The 23,143-nt window shown below is 39.1% G+C and overlaps 1 protein-coding gene across 1 annotated transcript in view; it reads left to right on the plus strand.

The window, feature by feature from the left end:
• LOC119407525 (adhesion G protein-coupled receptor L3) overlaps positions 1-23,143 on the plus strand; it is a 128,235-nt gene that overhangs the window by 74,349 nt on the left and 30,743 nt on the right. Inside the window, exons 6-8 of the mRNA XM_037674349.1 lie at positions 18,170-18,589; positions 20,303-20,406; positions 22,819-23,004. Coding sequence (XP_037530277.1) covers positions 18,170-18,589; positions 20,303-20,406; positions 22,819-23,004 — 710 coding nt within the window. The remainder of the gene's footprint in view (positions 1-18,169; positions 18,590-20,302; positions 20,407-22,818; positions 23,005-23,143) is intronic.

Raw genomic sequence — 23,143 nt, forward strand, 5'->3', positions numbered from 1 at the left:
TATCAGACTTGACATCACTCATAGAGCGCTAAGTATGACGCTAAAGGCTAAGGTTTCTGATCAGGCTAGGCTAATGGTTAGCTAAACAAATATTATTTTTATTTGTTGTATCAGTTTTCTTCTGATCTAATGAATCAGCACATAAACAAAACAGAAGAGCTTTACAATAATGATATTCAGAAATCCAGACGGACTGGGTTATGATTTAGAGCAGGGCTATTCAACTGGTGGCCCAGGGCCAAATCAGGCCCACGGGAGAGCTCGGATCGGCCCACCAATGGGTTTATTTTTTAATAAAACTAGATTTTACACCATAAAAGAACCTTACTTAATGACAATAACTGCTGGATGTCCAGCCCCTCAGCTCTTGGCTTTCAGTAACTGTGCCCTCCTGAGAAATTTAGTTGAATAGCCCTGATTTAAAGTTTTTGTTTGTTTGTTTTTGTTGATTTTAGTGCATTTATTCAAGTTAATTTTTAATATTAGGAGTCGGTAGTTCGACTTCATTTTCTCTTAAATACTTTTTTAAAATTTAAAAAGTAAAGTATTTAAAGAGGCAGACATAAATCAAATACAAAAACAACCCAATTCCCTTGTTATTGATCAAATCAACAGATAATAGAAACAACCATTGCTTTGCCACTTTGTCACGTCACAGAACCCTAAAAGTTCCCCTTTAAACTCTCAATGGCTGAAATCACAGGGTCCCATTTCCTAAGGAAGCCATGCAGAGAATGCCCATTGTCTTCACTCATTTCTCACCCTCCAACCCCTCACACACTCACACACACACACACACTTTCCTCTGTTCGCTGCACTCGTCCATTCTCCTCCTTGGCACCAGATTGTAATCAAGCAGCAGTAAAGCCGGGAATGTTGGAAACAAGCTTAAGTGGGAAGAACAACAGCAGTTAATGGTTAAAGTGGAGGCCATCTTTCACCAGATTAGACTAACCCCGTCCACTGATTAGACATCACACATGTTTATGGGTGTGCTTATGAGTATGCACTCTGTCTGTATCAACATTAATATATGGTTATTTAGTATGTGTCCAAAAAATATATTCATGGAGATTTATTTTTAACTGACAGTCATGCATTGAAACGTATCAACCCTTTAAATGAGGAGGTCTTTTTCAAAAGTTTATAAATCAGTAATCAAAATGAAATGCATACCTTCTTCTTAAGAACACATTAGTATAATAACTTATAACATAAAGGGACCATTTTACATGTTTTTGATAATTGTGCCATACTGCTGTCAAACAGAGACAAGTACAGCTGAACTGGGACGAGCTCATGTCTGTTATTGAACAGAGCTCCTGCTCTCAATCATCACTCTGTAAGACAAGTTGTATCATCATCAGTCTGAGTTCTGTGAGGGAATTTAATCAGGTACAACCAAGAAACATCTGTCCAAAGCAGCTGGCCATGTTCTTCACAGTTCATCCACAGCGAGTTTGATACTTATGATGCTTTTTCTGCATTAAAAGATGAGAAAAGTCACATTTTTTTGCTGATGTTAACTTGAGTTTTCATTTTATTTTTTCAATGCAAGTTCTCATATTATTATAAGAGCTGCTGAAGCTCAAATCAGGTGTCTTATTTTTCTTCTTCACCAAAGGGCACTTTGGAGTTGGTATCAGGGATTGATTGTGTGTGATATCTAATTGCTGTATGGATTGGGTCTTGTTTCTCAATGTGTGGACACGGGGCAGAATAGCAGCTAACCCTGTAGCAACAATGTTAAAACTAATGAGGAATAATCTGTTAGATAAGATTGTTTTTCTTTCATTTGTTTAATACAAGAAGTGTGATTTTAGGCCTTGTCTACAATAATCCTGTAACTGGTAAAACATCCGACTGCTTTCCACATGCAAACTGAAATTATAGTGAACAATTATATAACTTTATTTTAAGTTGATGTATCTAAAACTATTTACAGTGGATCTGTGTGTGCAGGAGATGTAGAACAAACTCTGCAGCAGTCTGTTTTGTGTTTTATGCCCAAGAAACCAAAATAACAATGGAGCTGCATTTACCATATTTTTTTTTGTTGCACTCGTTTTATCTTGATTTTGTCAAATTAAATATTAATTGTGAGTGTAAATAGTTAATACTGTATTTTTGGACTATAAGGTGCACCAGATTATAAGGTGCATTAAGAGAAACAAAACAAATAAGTCAGACTTTATTCAACTCATTCACAATAACCACATAAAATTGGTTCGAGGCCAGTAAGCACAACCAGAATTGATACATAAGGGGCACTGGATTATACGGCTCACTGTTGATTTTTGAGAAAGTTAAAGGATTCCAAGTGCACCTTATAGTCCAAAAAATACAGTAATCGAGAAGACAATTTAAATGGTATGAAAAAAAACAAAAAGCCTATATTTTTATCAAATGGAGGGAGAAAACAAAAACCTAAACCTTTGTTGAGCACCTGTTTAAATCTGTTTACAGGTGTTATCACATACACTTTCTGTGGTATAACCCTCAATGGCAGTAAATCATGAAATGCACAACGTGTTTAACACCTGAGCCTACAGCTCCCACTCTGTATGCACTCCGTCTCTGCCCTTCTCCCTCTTCTCCAAATAGATTATGGCACAGTTGTCTCAGCAGAGACTGAACTCTGCCTCAGAGCGTGTGCTGCACCTGTTCTTCGCCTGCAGTGTGTCCTTATCAATTGGTCAGACCCCTCTGAATCTGGCCCCCTGTGCATCTGGCCCCTGCACCAAACAACAAAGGCCAAAGTGAACAGGCCAAGCCAGCACAATAGGTTGGAAGGGAAACCCCCGAGCACTGCAGGAAGTAAATACAATGATGAGAAGAGGTGGCACAGTGTGCCATTCTGAATGTCTGAACAGCTAAATGCTACCTCTAACCTTCAGGCGTGATAATAGAAATTTCCTTCACGCTTTATAGTCATAGCACACATTTCCACAGAATTATCATAAATACATCAAGACAAGAAAAAGCAGTCTTATGCTTTTCAGAAATACATTGATGACTCCTCATGATGGTGAAATAAAACGCAGATTACGTGTTTGAACAGCGGGCCTTTGGATGATTAGGAACCGAGCATGTCAAGCTAGCTGCAGGTGTCTCTGTCCACTGAGAGGGACAGGCTGATTATGAAAGCATCAGGCAGGCCAACAGCTGAGGAGCCATGTTGGCGTGTACGGGAAACATTAGCTGTGGACTGGGCCGATGCCTAGCAGCCATTTTGAAGGAGGCGCTGTTGGTTGAGCTTGTTTTTTATCTTAAAGCATCACTGCTTTGAAGTGCATTCTGTCTTATCAGCAGGCTTGAGCCACTCGCCACGAGCTCCGTGTGCAGCAAGGAGAACTTTTCTGTTCGACTGTGCAAAAACACTAAGTGCCTGTAGACTTGTGTGTAAGTTTGTGTGCTCACTCCAGCCATGGGGGGTTGTGTGTTATCACAGTACATGGCCCTTTTCTGTGTGTGTGTGTGTGTGTGTGTGTGTGTGTGTGTGCTGTTATCTAGCCTAGAAAGATTTGTGCTTCTTCCCCAACCCTAGTGAGATTATCATTTTGCTTTTACCCTGCTGGTTACATCTCTCCCTGCTGTTCTAGCTGCTTTATGTGCATGTGTGTGTGTGTGTGTGTGTGTGTGCAGAGGAATGGAGGAAGCAGCTCATAAGCTGGTTATAATGGTCATGCATATTAAGAAGTAGAACTGTCACTTCATCTCACTTACGAACAAACTTTCGTCTTATTTCAAACCCCTCTTGTCTTTGCCTTCGTCTCTTCTCCCGCTCGCTGTCGTTTATTTGACGGAAACTTGCCAGGGGAAGTTCCTGTTTTCCCTCTCCACTCTCCTCCCCTGCCTTCCACCTTTTTGTGCTTTGGATTTATGATTCCTCTGTTTACCAAGCAAGGAGTCAACAAAGGAGCATTCTGAGCAACAGAGCGAAGGCAGAGACAGGCAGCCAAACAGAGAAACACTACCACACACACTAACACACGTGCACGCACACACACACACACTTTCACACAATGTCTGCTGCATGTTAGATGTGTTAGCATCTCAGACTGACTGACGGCACTGATGTGGCCCCTTCACTGTGGTGACAGGTGACGTCTTTAGGAATGAGTTTACAGCCTGGTTGCCATGGTTACACCTTTACCTTCATAGGTCAGGAGAATAGAATTGAATAGAATAGAATAGAATAGAATAGAATAGAATAGAATAGAATAGAATAGAATAGAATAACTATAATAGTGGAGTTTGAAAGAGTTTACTCCATTATGCTTGTAGACATACTGGTGTGCAATTCTGGAATGCAGGTACGCTCTAAATGTAAACAAAGCACTTGGTTAAATTTGTGTATATCCAAATGGAAGCATACTTTACTCAGCAAATCTCAGCATAAATAAAAAATAGTCAGACTTGTCCATCCTATGTGCTTCTTTCTTATATGTCGCTTTATTGACCTGTTTTCACTTCGGCTGTTTCTCTGGATAAACAAACTTTTGGTCATTAGCAGATGTTTACATAGTACAACATTTTAATTTAAAGACACATCAATCAGAGAAAATATATTGTGTGTATGTTGTTAGTTAGTTCATAACTTGTTTTTTTTCCACTGGACCTCATGACTTTGCAATGAGTAGTTTTAATCTTATTAAAATAAATGAAGTTGAGTTGAACTGAATAAAATGAGGCAGCTGTCAATCAAACTAAACATTTCTTGACCTGTGGATTATTTAATGTTTGTTGTCTGATTTTTCATTTTCTTCAAGTGTTTTAGTTTACGTTGTAATATCTCAGACTGAATCCTTTTGGTTTGAGTTAGAAAAAGACTGATGAATAGTCATAACATTGCTAAACTCACAGTTATTTTGTTTTTATCAGACAGATCACAGAAGTTCATCGTCTTAACGACATCACTTAGTTTGATACTTTAACAACTTAAATGTTCTGTTGTGGTCTATTAGTTTAAATACTATTACATCATCCTTACAACTCTTATTGTTCTAAGAGAACAGATGTTTATATTAGCGATGTCCCGATACAGATATTGGTATTAGTATCCTGCCTGATGCCAGCCTCAAGTACTCATACTCATAAAAACATGCCAGTACTTTGTAAAGACAACACTATTATAAGCTTGATGGTGTTACTTCGTTTTCCACTTTGCAAGAAACAGATGACAAAAACTTAAAAATGTACAGTTTAGAGGTATTGTATTGGGAGTGGTGGCACAGAGGTTAAAGAAGGTGGGCCTGTGATCATAAGATCGCTGGTTCAATTCCCGGTAGCGACAACATCAAAATGTTGGTGGGATAGGTGAAGCACCCACACCCGCCTCCCTCATTTGCTCCACTCTGGGCCCCTGAGCAAGACCATTAACCGCCATCATTTGATCTCCTGGGAACCCTAGATGGCAGCTCTCTGCACCACACAGAGAGCTGTGGTAGCTCGGTGGTCTGTGGTTGTGTCAGAAAGGGCATCCTGCTTAAACATAATTGCCAAGTCTTTGTGTGACTTAGTTCGCTGTGGTGACCCCTGAAGAAGGGAGCATCCATAAGTAGAAGAAGAAAAAAAAAGAAACATATTTCTAAAGTGGCAGCACGGTGGCGCAGTTGGAGCTGCCGCCTCTCAGCGAGCAGGTCACCTCGGTTCAAATCCCTGCCAAGGTCCTTTCTGGGTGGAGTTTGCATGTTCTCTCTGTGCATGCGTGGGTTTTCTCTGGGTACTCCAGTTTCCTCCCACAAACCCAAAACATGCATGTTGGACTGATTGGTAACTCTAAATTGTCTCTAGGTGTGAGTGAGAGAATGAATGGTTGTCTTCATTGTCTCTATGTGTCCCTGTGATGGACTGGAGACCTGTCCAGGGTGTCCCCTGCCTCTCACACAGTGACTGCTGGATATGGACGCCAGTGACCCCCGTGACCCGAAAAAGAAGAAGCGGGTATGGATACGGATAATGGATGGATGGATGGATGGATATTTCTAAAGTCATTGTGTATTGTTTAAGTAATAAACCATTAACTACTCTGTATCAGTACTCAGTATCAGCAAGTAGTCAAACTAAAGTATTTATTTTTGTACTCCTAGTTATATTTGAACACCAGTAGTTTATATATAAATTGTCATTTTTTACCCAAAAAGCCACCTTATGTTCTTCACACATGAAGGTTTTTTTTTTCTGTTTAAAAAAAGCAAAAGCATTAAAAACATAAAAGCAGCATATTAAAAACATAAAAGCAGCATATTAAAATATGTTTTTTTCACATATTGTAAACACAGTTGCACATTGGTCAGTGGACTCGGGGTAATTTGGGGTTGAAGGTTTTGTTTAAGACAATTTCAACATGTAAAATAGTAATCGATCCGTCAACATCGTAACTAGCTAAAGACTGTTTTTCTTTTTTCTTTTGTCTATGTATTATTATTTCCTCATGTTCTAAATGTATGCTGTAATTAATGCTCTACAAGTAACATTTACCAAACATAATAATGATATTCTCAAACATATCACCCTGGTCACGCCTCTTCATGTTTCTGTAGGAACCTTTTCTCAGGGCAAGAAGCCAGAACAGCAGCTCAGGGGCATTTTTTAAAGGACGTTTTGAAAATAATATTACATTTTTGCACGATAGTAAGTTTTCCTTCCCACTCTTGGAATATGAAAACGTTAACCTGATAAATGAAGCAGAATTATTAGCATATTTCACCCACAAACATATGCAGTATTTAGATAGAACGCAGCACCTCTTGTACCGATTTGTTGCATCTGTTTTACTTATTTTGTTGCCATGATTTTTTTTAAAGGAAATTATTTAAGTTAGTCTAAAGCATTTAGCCAAGGCCTCCTACACCTAAATGCAGGCAGATATGTCAGCCCCCATGAGCCTAACCTCGCCTTCTTCTCCATAAATGTTTCATGAACCTGTTATGTCATGCTCCTGTAGTTCCCTACAGCCTTGAGAGATGCAAGTGATGAATTCATCACATCGCCAGATAAAGTGCTGCAAAAGAGCAAGAAAAGGGATGACAAAATAACGGCGCAGGACATAAAAGATTGCACGGATGAATATGTAATTTGATATTGGCAGAACAAAGAATGCGTCAGAACAAAATGAGAGTCGTGAGTGTGTAACAGCAACAACAATAACAAAAAGTACAGTGAAAAGTGTCAGAGGAAGAAGAAAGAAAGTAAAAATGGAGGATAAAGATCTGATAGCAGTGAAGTGCTGCGGACCTTTGCCTGTGATGCTGTCAGACATTTTTTTTTGTTGCCTCGCCGGTGAGCTGCCAGTCGCTGTGTTTTCTGGCCTGTACTCAAATGACAGCCGACATCAACCTCAGGCACACACACACACACACACACACACACACACACACACACACACACACCATTATTCTTCTATTGTTGTGGCAGGGCCCTTAATGGAGCTTCCCATTTGAGTCCAGATAGGCGCACGCGTGCGTCTGTTTCATAAGTACACACGCTCACACAAACACGGGCAGATTGACAGCTAGGCCGCGGCTGCCACGGATGATTGATGGCACTGTTCCATGGAGAATGCACGAGGCAGGGCAGCAGAGATTTCAGGATTGGGGAGCAGCGCCGTTTAGGTACAGAAACACTCCGTTGAGCTGCGGTGGGGAACAGAACGTTCGGGATGTTGCGCGGCTGTCAGTCAAGCAGGCAGACGGAAAGATGGAGAAAGTCAGGGAGATGGTGGGAAGCTAACAGCATCTTTAACATTAATTCACGTACACAGGTGGGTTCTTTCTGTTCACAGTAAATAATGTGAACACCCGCTCTGTCTTAGCACTCTCACACCTTCCTGTCACCTGAAAGGAAGAAATGCACAAACAAACAAAAAAGGCTTAAGGATATATAAACTGCTCAAAAGCAAGCAGGGAAAAAATAAACTTCTATACGGACACCTTAAAGCATAGAAACCCAGTCCCTTCAGTATATCCTGATGTGGTAACACTTCACAATAAGGTACACAAAATTTGGTTTGATACTAAGGAACATCTCAGGAACATATTAGGAGCTAATGGGTAGTTAACTAGTACTTAACGGGGAACACACAGCCAAGCCTTATTAGGGGACTACTGGTTAGTTACCTTGTAAATCAAGAGGAACTAATCAAGAACTAATGCATAGTTACAAGGAAATTGAAGAAGAATGAACCAGGAGCTAATGGGTAGTTAACCACTACTTCATGGGGAACACACAGCCAAGCTTTATTAGGGGACTACTGGTTTGTTACCACAGGAACAAACCAGTAGGTGATGGTCAGGTAGTGATTAAGTAATGATTGGTTCCTCAGTAAGTACTTGGTATGATGCTTCACTACATCAGTGAACAAAATAATAGCCAGGTAATGATTTGGTACTCAGTAAGTGATAGTCATATAAGATGACACCAGTACAAGACGATGAAACTGATAATGTCTTTCATCAATAGGTTTACAAAAGAGAAAATCCAATAAAATCAATAATCACTAGGGAACAGGTTTTGACAATTACGAGCTGTGGCCTCACTGGTGCAGGGTTTATTCAGAACCCACATGGAGAATTTCTCCTCTTGTTTCTGTGGTAACAAACCAGTTGTCCCCTACTAAGGCTTGGCTGTGTTCACCAGTAAGTACTGGTTAACTACCCATTACCTCCTTGGTAACTACTCATTAGTTATTGATTTGTTCCTATTCATTTACAAAGTAACTAACCAGTAGTCTAATAATGCTTGGCTGTGTGTTCCCCAGTAAGTACTGGTTAACTACACATTAGCTCCTGATTCATTCCTGAGGCGTTCCCTAGTAGTTAATCAAATTTTGTGTACCTTATTGTAAAGTGTTACCCCTGATGTATGCTCAAGTTCATGCAGCTAGTTCTGGCTGTCACCAGAAACAGGTTGATCCACTATGAGAAGGTGCTATTTATAAGACTGAGTCTGTTGCAGCTCCTCATTCTGAAGAAGTGTTTTGGATAAAAGACGAAACGTTTCAACAAAGAAAAATCTGTCCAGATGACCTGACTTAACCTTGTTAGACCAATCCCTTCAGGTTTAGTTCCTGTTGCCTCTAATTTAACCCGCACTGTAAGCTTTATATAGTCTCAGGAAAACTTGTGTAGCATGAAGATGCGCTCCCCTGACTATGACCTCTGACCCTTAGATTGTCTAGACTCACTCTGAACTCTTTCCTTTAAGTTACTATTGACTTGAACAATGTCTGATGCTTTCAAATGTCCTTGGACTCAGAGTCAGCTGTCTGACTAATGTTGACTCTTTTATGCTTTTAAGAACGAAAAACCAAAATCATTAATGAAGTTTGTCTTATTTTATTATGACAAGTGTGAATAATTATGATTATTATTTGCAATCATTATAATGGAATCCTGCAAACTGTTTTAATATGTTTTGACATGTTCTCGCCGTTTTGTTTCATAGAAAATAACCTCTCATTAAAAGACAGCTGTGTAAGGGGTTTGAGATGGAACATGTTTACGTCAGAGGGGAGACATCTCAAAGGTCCCAAGAATACTTCTGAGAGCTGAGAGTTCACGCAAAGTTTCTTTTACGTGACACTTTTCAGGTTGTCTGTTTTCCCCATCCTGACGTGTTCGTCTGATGTCCGTCTCTTTTATTCCTGAGCAAAGAAAACAACGACAACACTCCAAAACACTTTTTGTTAGAAGCAAAGCAGAGCTCTAGTAACTACAGAAGATAAAACGTTGTTTTCTCAATGTGAGACTCACTTTAGGTTTAAAGTGTGAGTCGGCTGAAGGTTGCAGATTGTCTGCACACCTGTTCAGCTGAGACACCGGCCCCTGAAGCTGACACAGTGACTTTCAGCTACGTTGGGCAGTTCCTGGCTAGTCCTCTCCTTGTGGTCTATCCTGGTTTGATCAGCTAGAAAAAACCCAGAAAGACGAGAGAACTCAAACCCTCATCACCGACCCGGTAAGGAGTAGAAACCTGGTGACATGAATGCAACGTTGGGTCTGGTTATGGTGGTTATTCTGATGCAACTTGATCAATCATTTCCTGGCTTGCAGTGATAATAATCACTTTGATAGATCTGGCCACATTTAATAACTTCTTTTAACCAAAATCCAAAGCAAACTATTGGTCAAATAGTTAAACTTTGTCTAAATTTGTGGCATATAAAAGTTAAAATAATCCCTGCTCAAAGAGTTAATTTCTCCTTAGATAGAAGAAAATTAATCCTTGATTGATTAATTATTGTTCAGTTAGATCATTATTGTTTTCATATTCACGTTACATTTTCATACTACCGGTAGATTTTCTCCAAATTATTATCCTTTATCATTTGTGTTGTTCAATTATGTTTATTTTTGTTGATAAATATTGTTTTTTTATTTTTGTAATAAAACGTCAAAGACAATTTTGGTCTTGTAGCAAATACGAAGATGAGATGGAGGAAGAAGGGCAACACTTTCTCCACTATATTTATTTTATTTATTTAGCTCTCATTAAAGCAGGGCACCAGCTCGTCAGTTTATTGACCAACAACAACTTAATTAATACATTCACCCTTTAATGATCAGAATCAGTTACTGAAGTAGAATCTGTTAATTACAGGGAGTCCCATACCATAATACATGAATATTCATCCGAATGAAGAGACCAAAGTTGTCTTTGAAGCTTTATTACAAAAATAATCAAACTAAGAATCAACAATAATAATATACAACAATAATAATTAACCAATCAAGACTTACTTATCTTATCTAAGGCAAAATTAACTCTTTGAGCAGGAATTATTTTGATTTTATAGAGCACAAACTTGAACAGAGTTTGATTATTTTAATAAATAGTTTACTTTGGATTTTGGCTGAAAGAAGTTATTTAATGTGATCAGATAAAGTCATTTATCATCACTGCAAGCCAGGAAATGATTTATCAAGTAGCATCAGCTAAAAATGGCATAACCAGACGAAGGCATCATGTCACCAGGTTCTGCTCCTTACCGGGTCAGTGTTGAGGGCATCAGGTCACTCGTCTTTCTGGGGTTCTCTGGTGGATCAGACCAGGATGCACCATGAGGAGGACTTGTCAGGAACTGCCCAAGGTAGCTCAACGTCAGTGTGACAGCTTCAAGGGTCTGAGGGCAACAGCTGATGAGAAGGTGCACTGTCCATCGGCACCTTCAGCCGGCTTAGACCTCAAGCTGAGACTGTGAGTCTCGCAGTGAGAAAATGCTTCATCTTCTGTAATTATTTAACTTCTAACAATTGTAACTGAGCAACATGTTTATCTGCTCAGGACTGAATGAGTGGACCTCAGGATGACCACCAGGATCGGGTTCAAAGTCGAACTGCTTTGTCACACAAAGAGATTTTGTGTAAAACAACATCTCTCAGAAGATGTTTTGACTACTCTCAGGAACATTGTGGCTCCCCTCTGAAGAAAACAGTTCCAGCTCAAAGAACGCTCACAACAAGTGTCTCTTCAAGGAAAAGTTATCTTCTGAAAAACAGGAGAAAGAAATATGTTAAACACATTGCAATATTTCATCATAATGATTGAAAACAATAATCAAAATTATTCATGTTCACACTTGTTATAATCAAATAAACAAACTTCATTATTTGTTTTTTCTTTCTTAGGAACATTGGAAAAATAAGGTGAACATTTAGTTGACTCAGTGTCCAAGGACAGTGAATGTGTGTAAACATTAAACATTACTGAGGTCAAATGTAACTTTTAAAGAAAACAATTCATGGTGAGTCTGGAAGACACCCAAGGGTCAGGGGTCATAGTTAGAGGAGTGCAGCTTTCATGCTGCAGTCTCCTCCTTTGGATGATATTCATTTATTCCGGTACATAATTCCCTGCAATTAATGGATTCTACTTTAGTGACTGAGTTCTGATTATTAAAGGGTGAATACATGAATTAAGTTGTTGCTGGTCAGTAAAGTGACCTGCTGGTGCTCCGCTTTAACAAGTGCAGAATAAGTAAAAAGGTGTAGTAAAGTGAGGAGCAAGTGTCCCCCTTCTTCCTGCATTATATGCTACACTTATATTGACCTAATGCACAACTATAAGCCAAGCTGTAACGAGCTATAATGGGCGAAATCATACAACTGCAGGTTTCTTGTTTTATTTTATTTATTTATTTTTGTCCAGACCAACTCCACTGAGAGTTGACAAATCTGTAAACCTGCAGTAGCAATGACCACCTGTATGTATTATAGCCCAGAGCAAATCAGGGGAAAAACAAGCTCATGTACTTTCCGCCTTTGCTAAAAATAAAAAAATCAATAATTTTTACATCAGGCTGGACGTTGACCTGTGAAAGTTAACTTTGTGGAGTTGTACTTATTTATTTTACAGCAGAAACCAATAGCAGGTGTTTTGGTACCTAAAAATACTTTGTTGACATGCTTCATAAGTGAGACAGGGTCCATTTTTCTGAATAGAAGATTGTAATGAGTTTGTTGAAAATATATTCTGTAACACAAACCTGTAAGAGTTTATGCTCTAATAACTTAGTGGTTTAGTACAAACTCCTGTTGTTTTATGCCTGCTTGTCTTTGGGTACCCTTCTAAACTAATCGTACGTCTTTAGCAAACTTTATTACATTATGTCATGTTTATTTGTGATCTAGCTTTGCTGTCATGAAAAATATGATTAAACCAGATATAAAAGTAAAATGTACTAAATTACAAGTTTTCCACAGTGTTTGTTACAGAACATATTACATGTAATGTCTTTACACTACAGTATTTTTTTAAAACTAGATTATTTATATGTATTTGTTGTATTCCATTATTGTGATTTAGTCTCAGTTGTATGCTGATAACTATGTATGCTGTCTTTTAAAGTGGGATTATCTAGATGGGTCAAGGACAATTATTATCTTACCTGCTGTAGATTTGATTGACTACTGTTTGGAGTAAACGAGTTTCATTCTGATGAGGTCCACAAGCTAATTCTAGTCCAAGTGATGACAAAGTAGATTGCTGCCATTTGATAAAATCTCAAAAATTATTGCAGATTTTATTTTATACATTATTAGCCATCTGCATATTTATTATAGCATGTTGATTTCATTAATTATATATTTTATTTATAGACAAAGTGTCCCGGGATGCTCTGGTTATTGGGAATTGGCGCTCGCTGGATCCTGTTTACAAAAGCAGCCATGTTGTATTTTTGAAACCAATATCTGCACAAGTGTTGGGCTTTAAGTCCTGCCTACTTACTCCCACACAATAATGTTACATGACCTTTCTTTTAGCATAAAATAACTACCATAATTACAGCTGAATATGTTTAAAAATGTTAACTTATGGTAGCAAGGTCAAAACTAGAGCTGCACAATATTAGAACAACGTGTGATGTTATTTAATATTATAACAACAATATAATTTGCAATAAATGTTTTCCCCACTCCTCACTTCCTATTTTATCATCACTATCATTTAAACCTGATGTGGGCATCAAGGCAAGTGAGAGAACATTGGATTGACTTAATATGTTATTAGCTGCAGAACTTGACTGCATGACACTTGGATTATAATGGTCATATGATGTGACTAATTTCAGTTCAAGCAGTCCTTGGATATACTGTTATGATAAATGATAAATGATAACATTTGGTTTTATTGTGCAGATCTAGTAAGAACTATGTGAATCAACAAGATTCAACAGTTAAAAAATAAATAAACAAAATACTTGTAGCTTGTCCTACTCTTCCACGTGAATGGTTCTACTTCACTTCAAACTCGGGTCCTTTACCAGAGGCCTGGGACTTTAAGGGTTCTGTGCTGTTCCTCTCTGCTGTTCCTAGGACTGGGCTCTTCTGGCTCTTCAGAGATCTCTGAGTTTGTTCCTGGGATCAGTTGGAGCTACTCTTTCAGTTTGTGGGTCACAGCACCAAGTGCTACAATAACCACTGGGACAACTTATGCTTTGACTCTCCACAACTTCTGTATTTCTTATTTCAGCCCTTGGTATTTTTCAAAAATTTTCATGCTCCTTCTTCCTGATGTAACAGTCACTTGGGATTGCTACATCTATCACCACTGCCCACTTCTCTTGCTTTTTCACCACCACAATGTCTGGTTGGTTAACAATCACTTGTGTGTCAGTCTGGATCTGGCAGTCCCACAGAATCTTAGGCCTTCCATTATCGACCACCCTTGGTGGCGTCTCCCACTTTGATTGTGGAACCCCAAGTCCATACTTGGCACAGATGATCCTGGATATTATTCCAGACACTTGGTTATTGCTTTCCATTGCTTTGCCTGCATGGATTTTACAGCCTGCTAATATGTTTTGGACTGCCTCAGGGGCATATTTACACAGCCTGCATCTTGGGTCTTGTCTGGAAGACCTTGGCCTCTATTGCTGTTGGGCTGAGGGTCTGTTCTTGTGCTCCCATTATTACTGTATCTGTGCTATCCTTCAGTCCTGCCCTCTTTAGCCAATGGTAGAATTTATTGATATCAGCCACTTTCTCAAACTACCAATGATTCACGCCATGCAGTTGCAATGACATTCATTCAACAGTTCATCATTGGAGCTTTCTTCCTGATGTACTCCAGGATCTTTGTTGTTTCATCCTGTATAGTGGCTTGTATGCTCACAAGTCCTCTGCCTCCCTCTTTTCTCTTAATGTATAGTCTCAGGGTGCTGGACTTGAGGTGAAACCTTCCATACATTTTGTGGAAGTTTCTAGTCTTGTTGGCAGTGGCTTCTGTCTCCTTCTATGGCCAGGCAATTAAACCAGCTGGGTATCTGATGATTGGCATTTCATACATGTTGATGGCTTGGACATTGTTCTTGACGTTCAGCTGGCTCTGCAGGACCTGCCTTATTCTCTGTAGGTTCTTGGTTGTTGCTCACTTTCTTGTGGCCTCATCATGACTGTCATTTGCCTGTGGAAATCCAAGTACTTGTAGCTATCCTGGACATCTGCAATGTTGCCTTCAGGTAGTTCAACCCCTCTGTATTGTTTATATGATAGTAGTTGGGTGGTATTGGTCCTTTTGTGGCTCTTTCATCATCAGGTCTATCCTGACTTGGGTCAACCACTCTGGGTGTGACCCTTCCATTAGCAGCTGGTTCATCTGTGCTGCTTGGCATTCATGGAGAACAGTTAGTTTCTTTAGTCAGTAGGTATGGCCTATGTTAATCCCAGGTGCCATCTAGCTGTTCATTCCTGAGACTGTCTTGGATGTCTGCCACTCTAATGAACACTAGCAATTGTTCAGAGAGCTTGCTGTGTTGAGATCTTGTAGCTAGCCATGGAGCATAATTATTTTGTAATGCCTCCTTAGCCCATATGATTCTCCAGTATTGCTCAGTCTCCGCTTTAGGTGGATCTACCCTTGTGTTTCCTGTTCCCTTACCATTGAGAGTACACTCTGGATAGTGTGGTGGATAATACTTTGTTTATTCTCCTGGCTTCTGCTTCTTGAATGTACCTCTTTACGTGAGTAGCCAGAACTTTCAGGTGTTGTTTGAAAGTCTGTAGCACTTCAGGTATAGGCATGCTGCAGTATCTTTATTCATTGCACATTTCTGTTGGTCTGACAGCTGGTTGTTTTCGCTCCATGTTGCCTTGATCTTAGCTTCCAGCCTCCTTCTCCATGGTGGGCAATGCCCCTTTATACTTTATATTGCTCCTATAAACTTGCAGGAAAAGTTGGTTTTAACAGACGAGTTCTATTCAGAAGTTTGGACATAGATACTCTATGAAATATTCCAGCAGAAGTATTGTAGTATTCTTGCTGACAGTGCCCCAGGTTACACGTCAAATGCTACAGCTAGCTGCTGCTGTTGACAGTTGCACTACCCATAGAATTCAATTTAAATGGCAGCGTAATGTAAATATGACAATGATGTAAAAGTTTACTTAAAAAAAGTTGGCATGAACCTCAGTAATTTTTCATATTGAAGTTATTAAATTATAACAGCTGTCTTCTTTAGTCCTGACCACCTTGAACTGGCCATTAGCAAGTTAATCCAGTCAAAATAAATGCTATTTATCTACATTTGGGTAATTTAAGAAGATATCTTCTGCAAGTAAGACATTATATATTCACAAACCTTTCACCAAACCCACTTGCAAAAGAAAACAGTAAAATATGAGAAATAAACAAAATATTGTGTAAGCTTGACAAACATGCCCATTGTTAGTTTTCCTTTACTTTCTCTTATCCAGTCTTTCTTCCTATTTCCCCCTTAAACAGAGTCAGTGTGAATAATTAAGTCATTTTATGATGAAATATTAACAGTAGGGTATGACATATGCATTTATGTAGTCTCTCTGCTTCTAGTGATGTCATTGTGTCATTAATCATGCAGAACAGTGACAAAAAAAAATCTGCAATGTTAGGCTGCAAGAACCTCTGGTCTCTTAGAAACTGTTAATATTTTTCAAGGAAGAACATTCATGGTGCTTATTTAGGATTGATGGTTTATTTATTGCAGCTGGAAAGCGAGTGTCACTCATATCCTGATGCATGCTCAATAATCAATCAATATTCATCAATCATGCGTGTCACTCATTTTAGCACACACATCTAAGATTTTCTGCTTTATTATTGTTTGTAGAAAGTAAAGACATGTTGCGCAACCAAAAGTCATGAAAAGCCTCCCAAAGATCTGACGTGTGACAGCAGTGACAAGAGATGAAACAGAAACATTTGACAGTCTTTAAAATCATGAGAGTCACTGTCACAGCATTTTAGAGCTGTTTAATCGATGCTTATAAACCTGTTCGTGTATGGACCAAATTACTTTTGTTTGTAGAGTCGCTCTTTACATATTTAACGACTCACCATTTCAGAAAGGAATGCATATCTTGAAAAATTACAATGTGTAAGCCTCTTTGGTCACATTTTAAAAAATGATTGTATGTGACATTGCAAGATCCCATTGGTTGGCAATTTAAGTATATGCTGAGGAGGAAGGACACTCCTCCTTTATCATGCTAAATTGTAAGCCAGAGTGCACAAAACTGACTGGATTATATTCGTTTTTGTGGTAGCAAAAACTGATAAGCTGTGGTGGCCATCTTGAATCACGTTGACTCCAAAAGTTAATCAGTTAAAGCTGTAGAGGAAGAGAATTTATTCTGAAAGTTGAATTGAAATCCATCCAGTGGTTTATGTGTTATTTTGCTAACAGAACGATGTTGAGGACTCCAAAAGTTAATCACGTACTCTGTTGTGGCTTGGAAAATGTGCTGCTGATGAATCTCAGCTACAACCACACCAAATGTTAAGGTTTATATATATATATATATATATATATATATATATATATATATATATTTACAGACATTTTTGTGTTTGCTGCATGTATGATAAGCTGCACAATATTTCAGTTATCAGGATAATAAAAATGTCCTGATTGCAGTTTTTTAAATTGTGTTTTCAAGTTTCTTAACCTAATTTTATTAGGTTAACTAATTTTGACTTTTGTCCTGAAAGAAACTCACAGACAAGAAAATTAATTCAGTCCTGCAAAGAAAAATGTTAATGGAAAATAAATTCTGACATATTTTTACAAAAGATCAGATGAAGACAACTGGCATGAAGAAGAACTTCCAGCTCCATCTCAATGTACCTGTGATAGTTTAATAAGTGTTTTGTTACTGTCCTACAGTTTATTGATGCTGATATATTCTTGTAATAATTCTTATTTCTTGTTCTGTCTTGAAAGAGTCTCATCTCAACTTGACCCATGATTACCAAACACTAAACTAATAATATAAAACTAATGTAAATGAACAGTCCTGCAGTAAATACCAACTTTGTGAAGGTTATGATGTTAAAGTAATTTTATTCAAACATCTTGATTCAGCTGTTATTGATTAATAGAAGACAGAAAATGAGATCGTGTACCTTTGTGATACTTTGAATGCAACATTCAGTTCATGAAGTCATTCTCCTCTGGTTTACCTGGAAAACATGAAAAAAATGGACTCATCTCCACAATCACGTTTTTCTTTAATGATAATGTCACAATTTATGCTGCAGTCTTTGACAAATGATCTATAACTTTAACTAAATTACGTCAATCTTGTTGTCATGTTGTCATCATTCTTTGTTAAATCAGGTCTCTCTTGTAAATGAGTCCTCGAGGCTCAATGAGGCTGTAGTAACAATAATCTGTCCTCTTTCTCTTCAGATTACCGCCCACCTCCCATGCTGCCACCAAACCGAGGAGGGTCAGGAGGTGGTTCAGTGGGAGGAGGAAGTTCCTCCTCTTCTTCAACCAGCCGCGCCATCACCACTCGCTCTCCTCCCTACTACACCACCCCGAGGCCCCTCCTCACGACCTCCCCTGGCCAGCGCTACAGGACGACCACCACAGTCCGCCAGCCCATCCTGGTTCCTGCCGGAGGATCGTCTTCGGACACTAATCAAATTCCCGACACCAATCAAAAAGCGGGACGATCCCCACCTGTACAAGTTCTTCCAGCGGCTCCGCAGCCTCCTGTCCTGCCTCCACAAGACTTCTGCAGCCCGAGAGTGATAGCTGACATATCGTGGCCACGGACACAGCAGGGCCAGACAGCCAAGCAGCCCTGCCCGGTTGGCACCCTGGGTACAGAAGCTGCATAACACAGGCTCAAACATGACCGGTTACACTTTAACATGCATCTTTTAAAAACAATGGAACAAACAAGCAAAAAATGCATTTTATTTAGCTGTGATAGCTGAATGTTGAAATGTGTTGGAAGTGAAACTGAATTATTAAAGTTAAAACAATTAAAACAGAGCACATAACAAAGGCTGAAACAGCCACAACATGCACAAAAAGGATTAATAGACAAGCTAAAGTAAGGAGAACGATAAAAAGTCTAAATTAGCTAAACAGTATCTAAAGGCAAAACATTAGGAAACATTTCTTACCACCAAGACCAGAGATAAAAGCTAAGATTAGTTAAATTCTTGCTTGAAGCTAAAATTAGCTAATCAGTAACAAATATGTGAAATTATCAAAGCAGCCACTAAAACGACCCAAACTATAGCTAAGAAGTCAAATTAGCGACACAATAGCTAAAAGCTATCTATCCGTTATCTTTACCCGCTTCTTCCTTTCGGGTGGCGGAGGTCACTGGTGCACATATCCAGCCATCACGGTGTGAGAGGTGGGGCACACCTGGACAGGTCTCCAGTCCATCACAGGGACACAGAGAGACAAACAACCATTCGCTCTCTCACTCACACTTAGAGACAATTTAGAGTTACCAATCAGCCTAACATGCATGTTTTTGGTCTGTGGGAGGAAACCGGAGAAAACCCATGCATGCACGGAGAGAACATGCAAACTCCACCCAGAAGGGTCTCGGGCCAGGATTTGAACCATTGACCTTCTCGCTGAGAGGCAGCAGCTCAACTAATTGTACTCTACCACCAAAAAGCTAAAATTAGCTGAGCAGTAGTCCAAACCTAAATGTAGCAATCTGTAGCCAAAAGAATAAAATAAAATAAAATAAGCAAAAGAGAAGACAAAATCTAAAATAACCATAAGATGACAAAAATAAAGCCAGTATACTTTGTAAGTATGCAAGTATAAAGTATGCCAAAGAGAACAATGTTTTGATAGAACTGAAGCAATCTGGATGTATTTTTTATGGGATTTTTTATTTTTTTTGTAAACTCAACAAATCATGTCTAACATTTGGATATTTTTATGGTTAAAACAGCACAAAGTATGCAAAAGTAGTTAATTTGCAAAAAACAAACAAAAAAAACAATAATAAAATAAAACAGAAAAAACTGTAAATAGGAATAGAGAAGAGGAATAAATACTGACTCAGTCTTCACACAGATGTTTTTTCCTGTAAATTCTAATATTGTGCGTTGGTGCTCAATCTCCTATTAACTGTATTGTTCTATTTGCCAGCCTGCAGTAAATATTTGTAACCATGGGATGATTCACTCGCAAAGACGAAAACATTTTCATAGAAAAATACCTTTACTGTAATTAAATACACATGCAAGTACAGCAGAAATTAAACTGTCTAACTGCAGGGATCATTTTCAACTAAAATGTTTGTGCAAATGCCCATAAATATGCACAAACCCACAGAAATGACAAATATCTAGAACTCCTATATTAGTCTTTTTTAATTAGCTGAAGAGGAGTCAGAGTTTTGCAGAAAACCTAAAAAAAAAGAAACACATTTAGTAAATTTAATTCTCCCTCACACAATCAAACACTGCTAACTCAAAATGCCACGCAGCACAAGTCTTCCTGTCTCCTGGTGAATGTCAGGCTCATCTCACCCTGTTTGCGCTGCTTGTCTTGCAGGCGTGGCTACATTTGTATGCATTGCCCATGTGAGCTACTGGGATCCCCAAGGCCCTGACCTCAGCAACTGCACGTCACCCTGGGTCAACCACATCATGCAGAAAGTAAGTCTGAATGCTGCTCATGGCAATCGTAGCTCCCATTGAGCCCCAGTTTAGTGCGTTGTGCATGTGTGTGTCTGTGTATCCCCGGAGCAGTTTTTCTCACCCATGAAGAAACATTAGCCACGGGGAAGGATTTAGGCGTTGTATCCATCTTCATCTGTAACCTGAAGTCATGTTTAGCTCTGAGATTCATAGCTTTAAGGAGGTGGAAATGTCTAATAAGGTCATGTATTCACAGCGGGCTATTATGACAAAAGGTCAACCAACAATGAAATGCTAATGTTCGGCATTGGTTCAAGAAAAGAAACTGTTTGATTCTCTAAGATTGTTTTCATCTTTCAAATGTGACTTTTTCATTTAGCAGCGTATGTTTATTAACACTGAACTTTTTGCTACTTTTTATTTTTATAAAGCTTGTTAAACTTACATCAGATAATGATCTACATGTATGTTCATTGTTCTTGCTGTACAGCAAGCTTCCTGTGTTTATTTATTGTAGTGTTTCTGTGATTCCTGCTGGAAGTTGGAACTTTCCTCTAAAATCAACAAAATGATTGTCTCAAGTTCAACAATAGGCTGTAGAAACCATCATGCGGGTTGATGTTAAAAAGAGACCCAATACATAAATGAATAACTGCAATTCCCGTAGCAAACTGTGAGCCTGGTTTGTTGCTACTACCAACTGAATGGTTTAGTGAGGTCCTCAGTCCTGGTCCTGAAGAAGCCCACAGAAAAAGACAAACTGTGACCATGTTGAAGAAGTATTTATAAGGTATAAGGAGTGTTGTTCCATATTCTTGGGTTCCTAGATGCCTGTTATTCTACCTATTGCTCTTTCAGGGCTCCAGTGTGGAAGCACCTTCTGTTACCTGGGCAATTGGTCTTTAACCCCACATCTGAAAACAGATTTTGATTTTGACTAATACATACATACATACTTTGTAAATACGCATGCATGCATATGTACGCATGCAAAGCTTATGCATGCATACATACATACATATATACATATATATGTACGTACATGCATGCATTCATGCATATATGCATAAAAGCATATGTATGTACTTACATGCATGCATACATGCATACACATTTTTATTATTTTTATTACTATTATTATTATTATACATTTATTCACACATTTTCATGTAGTTACTGTGACTAGTTTAAAGTGACCCAGGTTCTTTATTATGTATAGTCATTTCTGAGGACTGGTTTCCCAGTTTAGAGAAAAATAGACCTGCAAAGAGGTACATGCATGAAAAAAATGCAGGGAATAAATAAAAAAGACATTCTTTCCTGGCAGCACGGTGGCGCAACTGGTAAAGCTGCTGCGTCTCAGCGAGCAGGTCCTTGGTTCACACCCCAGTCCAGGGGCCTTTCTGGGTGGAGTTTGCATGTTCTCTCCGTGCATGCGTGGTTTATCTCCGGGTGCTCGTTTCCTCCCACAGTCCAAAAATGTGCATGTTAGACTGATTGGTAACTCTAAATTGTCCCTAGGTGTGAGTGAGAAAGTGAATGGTTGTTTGTCTCTATGTGGCCTTGCGATGGACTTGAGACCCATCCAGGGTGTACCCGCCCCTCGCACAGTGATTGCTGGACATGGGCACCGGCGACCCCCGTGACCCAAAATGGAATAAGCGGGTAAAGATAATGGATGGATGGATGGATGGATGGATGGACATTCTTTTCACTGAAAGGACCTTCCAGTGGTGATAAAAGGCAGCTCAAGACAGCAGAACTATATGTATGTACATGATCAACTGTATGTGTATGCATGTGTAAAAGCACTGCTAAAAATTCAAACAATTTAGTCTGACAGCATGTGGTGGTGTTGACTCGGTGACTGCCATAGAAAAAGGTCAACTAGATTCAAGTTGTTCAAGGTCAACAATTTGTTTGTTTGTTTTTTGTTCCTGCAGATTGTATTGCCTTGTTAAGCTGTTCTATGTTGTTTTTAAAAGTGTGAAATAACACTTTTTATTGTTTTCATGCTAACATTTTATCCTTATGAGGTCAAAACTGACAGGACGTCCAGTAAAATCAGCATTTCAGTTGAGATGCAGGAGTTTAAAATGGTTTTCCAATTATTTCTGGTTTAAACAATTCACAATTTACTGAACAATGCGTTTAAGATTCACATTCTTTTTATATCTTCATGCCCTCCCACCCTCTACCTCCATTTATCATTTTTTACTCTCTCGTTCTCTCCTTCCATCCTGTCATTACTCCATCTGTCATTTTGTTCTCTCTTGCTATCTCACTTGACACTCACACAAAACTTTTTCTCTTTTTGCAAACTTTCCTTTTACTTCTCACCTTGTCCAACTTTTTTCTTTCTCAAACCTCCATCCATCTTTGTGTTGCTCTGTGCCTTCCTCCTCCGCTGCCATCCTCTTTTGCTTGCAGCTTCGCTCAGGCGAGACGGCAGCGATTGTAGCCAGGGAGCTGGCAGAGCAGACCAAAGGTCTTCTACGTCCTGGCGATGTGCCATCCACAGTGCGAGCCATGGCCCAACTAGTGGAACTGTTGGATGTCCAGCTCAGGAACCTCACCCCTGGAGGCAAAGACAGCGCAGCCCGCAGCCTCACTAAGGTACTGCTGCCTAAAGGAGCTGAAATACATAAAGAGTGGGAGAGTGAAGCAGACTCCTCTACATCAGTATTCACAGGCTTCGAGTTAACACAAGATAAATAGTATGTTCCTTTGTTTCTGTCTTACACTCCATCTCAGG

Source organism: Nematolebias whitei, chromosome 3 (genome assembly GCF_014905685.2).
Source record: "Nematolebias whitei isolate Nwh7 chromosome 3, NemWhi1, whole genome shotgun sequence".
Classification (NCBI taxonomy): Eukaryota; Metazoa; Chordata; class Actinopteri; order Cyprinodontiformes; family Rivulidae; genus Nematolebias; species Nematolebias whitei.